At 35.8% G+C, this 12,707-nt stretch overlaps 1 protein-coding gene across 1 annotated transcript in view; it reads left to right on the top strand.

The window, feature by feature from the left end:
* Positions 1–866: 866 nt before the first annotated feature.
* The window catches only part of LOC150096299 (pre-mRNA-splicing factor RBM22), a 115,474-nt gene continuing 103,633 nt past the window's right edge, over positions 867–12,707 (top strand). The window contains exons 1-2 of the mRNA XM_090408935.1: positions 867–1,142; positions 5,969–6,022. Coding sequence (XP_090265061.1) covers positions 1,089–1,142; positions 5,969–6,022 — 108 coding nt within the window. The 5' untranslated portion in view covers positions 867–1,088. The remainder of the gene's footprint in view (positions 1,143–5,968; positions 6,023–12,707) is intronic.

The following is a 12,707-nucleotide window of genomic DNA, read 5'->3' as shown; positions in this document are numbered from 1 at the left end:
GATTGGTTACCAGTGGAGATTGATCTTCCCAGTCAGTCTCCAAAAGTTAGATAGGGTTGAAACAACCTCCTACTTCCAATCGGGAATAAAAAGGTGTTAGCTGATTTTAGCTAGAATATCTCTAGTTTCCTCGGTTTTGCACTACTACACTCTCACTAAACAATACTTTCTTCAAAGATCTACTCCTAAACCATTAAATCTAGTCCTCAGGTATATATAAGTCGTTTCGTCCATCAAATTGACTCTCTACATAAATGAACTGCACACCATTCCTCTTGCACAGTCTTCTCATTGATTTGTTGTCAATCACGACCTACTTCTCTTCTTTTTTGCTCTTTATTTTCGCTTCCACTAACAACTCTTTCATATCTTCTCTCATTGTATATTTCTCACCTTTCAAATCATTTGTGCCATTCAATACAATCAACTCATCGCCCCATTCTTTTGCATACTTGCAGAGTCGGTAACATCTTTTATCTTCGCACTTGTAATTCATGAATGTAAGATGAATGAAAAATTATTAATTCATTCAGTTTCTTCGAATTTCTTATTGTTGTCAGTATTGCATTACTAGTGGATAAAACCTGAAAAATAGTTTCTTCGATTATCTTATAAATTTTGGTAAGTTCACTGCAAGAATCGTTTTAATCAGATAAGATTTACCTTGGGTCGGGAAGACAGCAATTTATATCTCCCATAAATGAGCAAACCGACTGCAGAACACACTCATACTTACATATATTGAAAAGGATAATACAGTGACTCTCGTACTTTAATTTAAATATATGCATGAAAACGTCTTTAAGAACCAGGAAATTTACATATTCGGGCATTTTCTGGTTTTTTTTTTTTTTTTTTAGATTTCTGAAATATATGTATAGTACATCATGTGGCTATTTCAAGGCTAATTTTAGTTTTAAAACCTCACACAGCCACCCGCTTTTAAAAATTATTTAATACTGGGAATTATAGTGTGCCGATTATTTTGAGAGGACATTCGGTGTTTTGTATGTTATTGTGCACTTCAGTGTGTGTAGTCGATTTTTGTACTACGTAAGAATATAATTGTTGAGTAGCTTATAAGAGAAATGGCTACTTCAAAAGGTAGCAACACGTATAATCGTCTTAACTGGGAAGATGCGGTAAGCATTATTTCTTTATTTAACCTGAAGATGCCAATTTTATGTACGTTGATTGAATTATATCGGAACTGCTTTACTTCGCTCATGATTTTGAACTACCTGTTAATGACAATTAAAAAAGCAAAAACGAACGATTATGAAAAAATAAGTATTACCGTTAGAACAGCAACCATGTGTTATTAAATGGATCTCCTCTGAGTTAGGGACTCATTAATGGTAATTCCCCCCCCCCCACCCTTTAATTACACATTGAAATACATATATCCTTGAATACCTTATCTCCCACAAGAACTTATTCTGCTCTGCGCAACATTGTCCAAATTTTAGGATGACATTTCTTCTCTCTGTCTATCACATCCTCTCTGTATCGTTAGTCTATAAATGTTATAATCTATTATTAACTTCCCACTGGCCCAGAGAAAGGATCTCTATAAAACATGCAGAATTGGTTTAGAAAAATCCAATTAGAAAGTATGAAAATTTTTCTTTTACAGGGAGATATGGATAGGCATTTAGGGAAAAAAAAAAAAAAAAAACTAATCTAATGTTTTCTACTTGCATTTTTTTTTCCTTAAATGCCTCTTTATATCCCTTGCTAAAAATATGGAAATAATTTCATGCTTTCTAATTGTATTTTTTTTAAATATTTCTGTGCATGTTAGATAAAATGCAAGGGGAATTCAAAGTGCTCAGTAAGGATGTGCAGGATTTGAAGACTGAATTAAGAGCAATCAATAGAGAAATTTGGACTATTGAGATTACTTTAGCCGATGTAACTAGAACAGGATTAGGTAAGAGAGAGAATTTGGTGAACGAGGGAATAATGAAGAGAATGGAAGTACAAGAGGTTGAGAGGAAATGAGATGTTGTGAGAAAGAAAAGAGTGATGAGGGAAAGTCAAACTGGGAGATTGATGCAGAAAAGAGTAGAAAAGGAGGGTATGAAAGATGCTTGTTTGGGTGTGAATGAAGTTATGAGTAGTATAATATATGGTGATTCAATGATTAAGAGTATGGAGTAGACTGTATGAGGAGTGCTTGTCTGGTGGAACAATAGAGAGAGAGAGAGAGAAACTTTAGTGAAGCGATAAAGAGAGGGTAAGATGTATAAGAGATGATAGTGATGGTGGGCACAAATGACCTGAGTGGTAGTATTAATCAGCGTTTCTGAATAGTTATCATCTACTCTAGCTGCTTTTACTCACTTTGGATTTATTTTAGTACTTCATTATTGATGCATTACTCTTGCATGTTTTATACCACTGTTCTGTCATTTCTTTTTCAAGATTTAGCATTTTTTCAAAGTAATTACTCCAGATATATAGACTATTTTTATGTTGAGTTTTTATTTTCACCATTGTCATCTTTGGTTTGTTTTCTACTGTTTTCTTTATTTCTGAGCTATTTCGATAGCCTCCTGAACATTTTTTATCTCATGTTTTACTTGTATTCTAACATCTTCTCGTGATTTTTATCTTGCTACTTTTCCACATAGTTTAGGTTTTTTACTTTGCATGCGTGTTCTCAGGGTACCTGTTAACTTACAATGGGACTTTCAATATGATTTAATCGTTTTTCAGGTATTTTCTTTAAATTCTTGAATCTGCTGCAAAGTTTTGTTTCTTCCCTGCCTCAGGCTGAATCGTTGTTTTCTTCAGAATGTGCAGTTGTGTAGTTGCTTCTCGTGATTTTTATCTTGCTACTTTTCCACATAGTTTAGGTTTTTTACTTTGCATGCATGTTCTCAGGGTACCTGTTAACTTACAATGGGACTTTCAATATGATTTAATCGTTTTTCAGGTATTCTCTTTAAATTCTTGAATCCGCTGCAAAGTTTTGTTTCTTCCCTGCCTCAGGCTGAATCGTTGTTTTCTTCAGAATGTGCAGTACTGTTCTACTCTGAAAAGTTCTCGACTTTAATTCTTGACATGGAAGTGATCTGTTTTGACCACTTTTGCATTATGCCCTCTGAACTTCAACTCTGTCTGCCATCACTCTTCTGAGATTCCTTGCTTTGTCATTTTTTGCATGCTTGTTATAATCAGTTGCATGAAGGGTACTGTTTTCAGAGAGCAGGTCATGAGAATGACTTGGTTGGTAGAGACAATAAACATGCAGTATGAGAAGAAATTAGCTAATCAAGCCAAGAAAAATCCTGAGATTTTTCAATATGTGGCAAATAGAAAAAAAAAAAAAAAAAAAAAAAAAGACTGGGAGAATGATCCTAGTTGATATTGGTAGATTGGTAACTAATGCGGACGATATAGTTGAATTTTTATTGAGCAGCTTTTCAGTGTATTTCATCCTCATGATGGCAATATTATGAGAAGCTGAAGTATAGAGGGTATGATGGAAGAGGGACTAATGATGGATGAGCAGGAGGTATATGAGGAATTAATTGAACGTGATGTTAATAAGGCAGTAGAACTTGAGAATGTATTGCTATGTGTCTTGAAGCAATGCTCTGGGGAATTAATGACACCTTTAGTACACCTATTTAGCATGAGTCTTGTAACAGGGTGAGTCCCAAAAGAATGGAAGAGGAGAAAAATTGTTCCACCTTACAAAGGGAGGGACTGAAATGTTGGAGGTTTAATGAAATAATTATCAGCATTGAGAAAGGATTAAAATTATTTTTAATATTTCCAATATTTCGTCTCTGTCACAGAGACATCTTCAGGGATTACAAAAAACTTTTTGTAACAACACACACACACACAAAAGCAATACAGTAGTGAGTGAAACTGAAGTCCTATCTAGGTGGTGCACCCTCTATGGACGTTTGCAGGTGGCTAGGATGTAAAGAGGATGTAAGCCTCAACACACAAGATAAGACTGAAGCTACAAATTATAGGTCAATCTGTCTGGAGTTCTAAAGGTATTAGAGAAGTTGATGAGGACTAGGATTCGGGAATAGGTTGATAATATCAGTGTTTTTTATGATGGTCAACTTGTTTGTTAGTGCATTAGCAATCCTCTTACATATTACAACAAGGTGCTAAATTCACTGGATAAAGGAGATGCATATATAGTCGTACTCCTTAGATTTTTCAAATGCCTTTGATAGACTGTCACATGACAAGGCAATATTGAAACAGATGAGGTTAGATAAGACTAGTGAGTTGAATAGCTGATTCACTGTTAGATTTCTTCACTATTTTGCGACTATTATTGTTTAACTTGCACATTAATGATATTGAGACAAGCATATCTGGAGATGTAGCTGTTTGCCAATGATGCGAAGTTGCTAAGAGAACCATGAAAAGTAGAGCCAATGTTGCCTTGCAGGAGGATCTCAATTAGGCTATGTGAGTGGGCAATTGAGTTTAAGATTAGAAAAGTGAGTGGAGATTGAGTTTAAGATTAGAAAGTGCAAGGTCTTGAAAATTGGTATGCAAAGTATATAATTTATGAGGAAATTTTGAAGGTGGTTGAAGAGATGAGAAATCTGAGAGTGGTGGTGGACAGATGAGGAAATTTAGGGATCACATTACTAAAATTGTAAAGCCATCACAACACATGGCAATAACAAGGAGGACATTGATATGCAGAAGCAAAGAGATTATGGTTTCCTTGTAAAAGGCTTTGATTAAGCCATGAATGGACTGCTGTGTACAGATTTGGCCGCCTGAGAATAGTTGAGATGGTAAAAACTGGCTTTCTTTGTTTTCACCATCTCATCTATTTTCAGGCGGCCAATGGAGAGGGTCCAGAGAAGGTTTACTAAGTCAGGTTCAGATCACATATGAGTTGGTGAGGGATTATCAGATTAATGGGGAGGACATTTTTCATGGAGTAGGAGGAGGCAAGGGTAGGCCAGGAAGCTGTATAAGGAGGGAATGAGAAGCAGGTTCTTTGCATGGAAGAGTGATTGGTGAGTGGAATACGTTGCCTGAGATTGCAGTGAGTGCAGAAACTGTGAATGGGTTTAAAACACTGTTTGACCTTTTTGCATGAGCGTATAGACCTCTGCATTGAGTCCTTTGACTCCATGGAGATCAGATAATAATAATAAATTGATGAGGCTAGGAATATAAGGGTAATGGTGGAAAGAGAGTTGAAGTTCAGAGAATATATTGCAAAAGATGGCAGAATAGTTATTTGGATATCAAAAAAACACTAACAAATAAAGATAAAGGTTTTATTCATTTTTATAAGGCTATGATTTATCTGCATCTTGACTACTGCATACAGATTTGATCACCTGGGTTTCTTTGGGATTAGAAGGTAGTGGAGAGATGAGTGACCAAACTGGTGACAGGTTTGTGGAATGCTCCCTATGAGGATAGTGAATGTGTGGGTTTAAGTTTAGTTAATAGATGAAAAAAGAAGGAACATAGAAACTTGAAAGTTACTAAATGAGTGTTAATAAGATTGTCACAAAAGAAATATCTGTATATGATGAATACAGCGAGAACTAGAGATCACCTCTGGAAATTGTGTAAGAATGCAGTTAGTAAGGGAGTGTGGAATAATTTTTTGTTTGGAGTGGAATGGATTACGAGAAGTAGTGTGAATGCCTTGATATTGAAGGAGTGGTATGATAGACTGAGCATTTGTAAAGGTTAGTGTGGCTTTCTCACAATGTTTTTTGACTCCATGGAGATACCCATAATAATAATAATTTGTTATTAGTAGGCAGTCTGTAAGTTGTGGGTAGAATGAGAATATAGAACTTTACTTGTTTTTGTATTTTTGCATGCTATAATATTTTGTTAATTATATGATGGAGTTGAATTAATCCATACGTTTTGATATTTAATTACTACTAGTGGAAAAATATTGGTTTTGTTTATTAATCTTTAATATTAATCTTTAATTGAATAGGAATTTCCCATTTTGTGCCAGACATGTCTTGGTGATAACCCATATATCAGAATGGTAAGTTTATTATCCATAAATAAACATCTTAGTGAATTTATTTTTTTTTGCTACTTTAACATAAATTGCTAAAAAAAAAAAAAAAAAAAAAAAATAGGAATTATTTCTTAAATTGCTGATAAATATGTTATCTAAATATTAATTCGATGTAATTTATAAACATATACATTATTTTTATGAATTGCAGTGCAAAGAAAATTTAAGTTATCAGATTTCAGTTGACTTTATTATTTTGAGCTTATGTCTTTTATACTTTAAAAGGACTTACTTTTTGTACTTTAATTTAATATGTACTAAAAAAAAATAAACGATGTAATTTATAAACATATACATTATTTTTATGAATTGCAGTGCAAAGAAAATTTAAGTTATCAGATTTCAGTTGACTTTATTATTTTGAGCTTATGTCTTTTATACTTTAAAAGGACTTACTTTTTGTACTTTAATTAGATGAACATATTTATTAAGTGATTCATTAAATGCCGGCCTGGTTGGCCAAGTGGATAACGTATCCGCTCTCCAGCCAAAAGGCTGTGGGTTCGAATCCTGCTGTGGGCATGGATGTTTGTGATCGTCTATGGAAATGTCAGTGGTGGTCTTCGGTAGATTGCATTGGTGTAGTGCGGTCAGTTGGTGATTGAGTGGTGGAGATGGAGTTGTAGAGCAGGTGCCCTCCCTCGATGAGTCCTTGGACTCCCTGGAAGTGTCTAATAATAATAATATAATAATAAGTGATCATATTAGCAGATGAAGTATGAGATGGTGGAAATTTGCTGTATTAGTTTTTTAACATTAAAGGTGAGTTGTCAGACTCATGGAAGTTGTAGTGGTTCCTTTCCCATCCTCCAGGAAACTTGAGTTTTTATCATCTCAAAATAGACAAACTAGCCATAGAGTGCAGAGTTAGCATACTATAATGTTTTCATTGTCTTTAGTTACCTTGACTGTAATTCTGACCAAAGCAAATAATAATATTTTTGCTGCCTTGGCACAGATATTTTTCATTTATAGCTGACTTTTTAAGTGAAAAGTCAAGAGTTTCAGCAGTGACTCTTGATCTCTTCCATTCAACCTGTCTGATCATTGAACCATTTGCAACCAAATTTAGAATATAGATGCTTAAAACATTGCCTAAGGTTCTATGAAAAATTCAGCCATGTCAAACAGAAATTGAAGGGAGAAAATTTGTAAGAGGTTACTTTCTCTACAGATCCCTCTGTAAACGGAGGCTGTTTTTAATGCGTTATTTTATTATCTTGACTATTCTACACGTTTTTTCTATATATTTCCTTTCTTACTCTGCCTATATTAGTAATATCTTTTTATCTACCCTTCACACTGAGTCTTATGCCTAAGATACTAGAAAATTTATTTAATTTAGGCTGCGCCACTAATATAATTTAATTAGCATAAAACTCAATAATACGGCTGGCAGATTTCTCTCTCTCTTTCTCTAACACAATTTCCTTCAGTTAAACTTTACACAAACAGTCATGGTCTATTCTTTTGCTTAACTTTATGCTTCAGCTATCCCACTTAGTTACCCACTCACAAGTCCGATTTATTTAGAAACAGTGCAGTTGTAAATAAACAATCAGGCAGCACTCTTTTAACAAAAAAAATCCAAACACATTTTTATTTACATTACTATGAAATATACACAAATTTAAACATTAGGGAGATTGCTTTCTCTATCCATCTATAAAAATTCTTTAACATAAATTAGAACCTTTTTACTTCAACATTAATTGATCTCTTTAACTCAAAAACTTATTTACTCTCTACTTACAATTTCAACTTATTAAACTCCTAGTTTACTTGCAATGAGGTTAGAGTTATCTTTTACAAACTTTATATCAACTTCTAACATGCCAATTGATTCTCCTAAAGACACTTTTTATCACTATTAAACAAATATATTAAAGGTCCTTCTAATACACATTATAAGAGGAATTATTTAAAAGTATGTAACTTACAAAGGCTCTGTATTGCACATTCAGTCAAAAGTCTTTCACTAAAAGTTCTATAGCAATTCTTTCAATTCAGATCTCGAGCTTCCTCAGGAAATCTGGCATCAGCAGTGTCTCATCGGGAACATACCGGGCTGTGGGCTCATACAACTCTCAAAAAAGTTGCTCTCCCATGGCGAAAAGAATAAAAACTTCCGAGAGAAGGTGGTTCGGATAATTTGCCTCACCTTTTCTCCTCTGCTTGGGCTCTGAAAATGCCTGGACGACTGCCACCTCCTAAAAAAAAACAGAAACTGCCAACTCTCAACCGGAATTCCTCTCTTTAGCGTCTGGAAACCTTCTCTTCTACGGCGTTAGGGACTTCTCCTTTCGGCAAATCTCTCTCTAGCCTAGAACCGGGAAGCCCTCCCTCTCTCTCTCTCTCTCTGGCAACGTCTGGAGGTTGGAAGCTTTCTGTCTCTCTGGTGACTTCTGGATCTGGGAAGCCACATATGCTTGGCTCTATCCCTTTTTATTATGCCTTCTCTGAGACCTCGCACGAAGTTTGTAACCCCCGAAGAATTAATTCAGCATGATTCTTTCATCTTAAGTTTCAAGTTCGGCCTGCTCTTTGTTCTCTTCTGTGCCTTCTTTTGATTGTAAGTTGCCGGCCATCAGAAAGTTGTTTGAATCTTTCTGACTGACTTTGGAGGTGTTTATGTGTAGAGCTTGTAAGCCTTTCTCATACACACAAAGTTTATAAACAACCTTTCTTATGCTGCCATGTAGATCTATTGCATACAGCTCTGCCGACAAAAACATTGCCTTTGTTTTTAACACTCTAACATATTCTTATTAAAGGAGTATATACAGTTAATTTCTAAAGAGTTATTTACGATAATATCTAATACAAAATATACAGAGACAAAATTTTAATTTAACATCATTCTTATGGGACTTGATCTAAGTAAAAAATCGATGTAATGTGCTTTGGAATATTTAAGCTACAATCGAGTTTTTACACCTCTACGTGCTGCACACTGTTTGATCAAATTTAGAATATAGCTCTTTCTTATATTGTTTCAACTTCCTTGAGAATTTCAGTCGAGTCAGACATGAAGGCGGAGTTGCTTTCTTTGCGAATTCCTTTACAGATTCATGCCATTCAACTGTTTTCTGCTAAATTTGGAATATTCTTGGTTTCTCATGTTGCTTAAACTCCTCTCAGAAATTTGATCGTCTAAGTACAGTGAAGAGAGTATGGTGTGGAGGAGTTGTCTAACTCATCAGACAACAAGTGAGATTATTCAACTCTTTTGTACCAAATTTTGTTGCTTCTTATGCTGTTTCAGGTCCCCCTGACAATTTTAGAATATTTGAACAAAAATGCAGAACAGGCTTTTTAAAGAGAGAGAAGAAAGTAAAATGTTGCAGCCAATGCTCATATAAAAAATGTATCTCATGTGAATCATCTCATGTAAAGATGGAAGCCGTTTCTCATCATCATCATCAAATTCCTGATATATACCCTCAAGGGGTATATAGGATATGATAATACTAGATAAAAAATTTACATCATTACTAACTTCCTATCTACAATTTTCCTCCAAATCAGTCTGTTAAATGTCAAGACTCCAATATTATCAGGTCTTATATTTCTGTCTTCTAAGGCACTTTTTACTGTATCAATCCACTTATATCTTGGTCTTCCTCTGGGTCTTTTTCCTGTCAACCTGGCAGAGAACACTTGTTTTGCTAATCTTTCCTTTCCCATTTTGTTTAAGTGACCATACCACCTGAGATTAGCTCTGCCAATGCATTCTTGGATGCTGACAATGTCAAGTTCTTTCTTAATATCCTTGTTTTTAATATGATATTGCCATTGATGCCATCTGTTCATTCCTCTAATCTTTCTCAGGACTCTTATATCTACGGTCTCTAGTCCTTGGTCAAGTGTTTTACTTCTTCTAACTCAGCTCTCAGATCCATAAGTTAAAATTGATTTAAACACTGTCTTGTTTACATCTAATTTAGTGTTTTGGTTAATTTCTCTCTTATTCCATATAAATTTATTCAGTTGACTTCCTACCATATCAGTTTTGTTGATTCTGTTGTCTATTTCCATATTTAACTTACCATCTTCACTAAAAATCATGCCTAAGTAGGTAAAATGTTTTACTTGTTAAGTTCTCCATTCATAATGCAGTTGATCTTTTCAATGTTTCTGCCTCATGTTGGAGGATTAATGGATTTTTTACAACACTCAAAAAGAATTAAAATAGAATTTAATACTTCCTATATTTCATCCTAGTCACTAGGACATCTACGGGGATTACAAAAACAATTAATGTAACATACACACAAATAACAAACAATACTAAGCCCAACCACGTGGGTGACACTAAAGTCCTATCTAGGTGGAGCGCCCTCTAAGGGCAGTAGTAGGTGGCCTGGAATGTAAGATGGGAACTCTGGTGATGAGTGTTTCCCAAATCTTCGGAAGAATTCGTGTGTAGAGGCTTAAGTGCTGTGAGGACATCGTGTTGGAGGCTTAATGGATTTTTTACAACACTCAAAAAGAATTAAAATAGAATTTAATACTTCCTATATTTCGTCCTAGTCACTAGGACATCTACGGGGATTATAAAAACAATTAATGTAACATATACACAAATAACAAACAATACTAAGCCCAACCACGTGGGTGACACTAAAGTCCTATCTAGGTAGAGCGCCCTCTAAGGGCAGTAGTAGGTGGCCTGGAATGTAAGATGGGAACTCTGGTGATGAGTGTTTCCCAAATCTTCGGAAGCTTAATGCAACCGTATTTATTGAGATTTGGTTGGTTTTTGAGAGCTGCTGCTGCTTCTAAGAAAAGTCTCTCTTTCTTGAATTTGCTGTGGTGGAGCATGGTGGTTTTCTTCCATGATACCCTGTGGGTGGTGTCCAAAACATGGTCAGCCAAGCCTGAATGGCCATAGTTGTGTTTGAAGATGTAAGACTTGTGTTCCTCTAGACGGATGGATGCTGATCTGCCTGTCTGTCCAAAGTATGCCAGCTTACAGGAACAGGGTACTTTGTAAATTCCAGGCAGAGAGAGAGAGAGGAGGGAGCTGATCTTTCGTAGAAAGGATAAGGGTAGCAAGTTTGCGGTGGGGCTTATATGCTGTATGTAGGTTGTACTGTTTTAGTATCTTGGCTATTTTTTCAGATGTGCCACGGATGTAGGGTATGGTGATGGCATTTTTAAAATCTTGTTGACGAGAAGGATGGGGGAGGAGTTGATTATTTTTTTGATACTGTGATCGCTGTAGCCATTGGAGAGGAAAGTGCTATGTATATGGTTAAGCTCAGTAGTGAGTGCGGTTCCACTGGAACAAAGATTGTGGGCTCTCTTGGTAAGAGTTTTAATAATGCCATATTGTTGAGAGGGGTGATGGTGGGAGAGTTTGTGAATGTATCTGCCTGTGTGTGTGGGTTTTCTGTATACGGTGAAAGTAAGTGTATCATTAGGCAGGCATGTGACTACGGTGTCTAGGAAGGGTAAACAATTGTTCTTTTCCTTTTCCATAGTGAACTGGATTCTTGGATGTACACTATTGAGATGACTGAGGAAGGAGTCTAGCGTGTCTGGGCCATGAGACCAAATAGAGAACACATCATCTACATATCTTAGCCAGATAGAAGGTTTGAGTGGGGCTGAGCCTATGGCTCGTTTTTCGAAATCTTCCATATAGAAATTGGCAAGGGGAGTGAGAGGGGGGAACCCATGGCAGTTCCCTCTATCTGCTTGTAGATTTTGTTGTTCCAAGAGAAATACCCAGAGTTAATGGCAAAGGAAAAGAGATCTAAGATGTCAGAGGGAAAAACGTTTTCTAAGAGAGATAAGGTGTCAATTAAGGGAATATTGGTAAACAAAGAGGAGATATCAAAGCTTACCAATATGTCTGTCTTATTCAAGGTTAAATTTTCTGTGAGGGCTTTAAAGTGGGTCGAGTTTTTTATATAGGAAGGGGACCTTCCGGTGAGGGGGATCAGAGAGTTGGCCAGCTGTTTAGATAGTCTATAGCAAGGTGTGCATTGGTGGCATCTACTATAGGCCTGAGTGGGGAATTGGGTTTGTGGATTTTTGGTAAACCGTATATTCGGGGGGGACGGGAGCGGAAAGGTTTAAGTTTTTTTGTGACGTCAGGGGGCCAGGAAGATACTTTTTTGAGTAAGATTTTTAGTTTCTTAACTTGTGTTTTTGTGGGGTCGTGTTATACCAGGTCCCACCTTACATTCCAGGCCACCTACTACTGCCCTTAGAGGGCACTCCACCTAGATAGGACTTTAGTGTCACCCACGTGGTTGGGCTTAGTATTGTTTGTTATTTGTGTGTATGTTACATTAATTGTTTTTGTAATCCCCGTAGATGTCATAGTGACTAGGACGAAATATAGGAAGTATTAAATTCTATTTTAATTCTTTTTGAGTGTTGTAAAAAAATCCATTAAACCTCTACACACGAATGTTTCTGCCTATTTTCATTGTCTTTGTCTTTTTAATGCTGACGTTCATACCATATCTATAACAATAGTTATTCAATTTAGTCATGGAATCCTGCAGACTTGTAGCAGATTTATTTAGATCCACATAGATCAGAGTTGAGATTAACACCTCCAATTTTGATATCAGTTTTGATTGTCTAAGTGCAGTGAAGAGAGTATGGTGTGGAGGAGTTTGCTACCTCATCA

Source organism: Typopeltis vanoorti, chromosome 19, assembly GCF_054136105.1.
Source record: "Typopeltis vanoorti isolate ZY-2024b chromosome 19, IOZ_Tvanoo_1.0, whole genome shotgun sequence".
Taxonomy (NCBI): Eukaryota; Metazoa; Arthropoda; class Arachnida; order Uropygi; family Thelyphonidae; genus Typopeltis; species Typopeltis vanoorti.
Note: the sequence above shows the minus strand (reverse complement) of the source record. Positions and strands in the feature narration are given on the sequence as shown.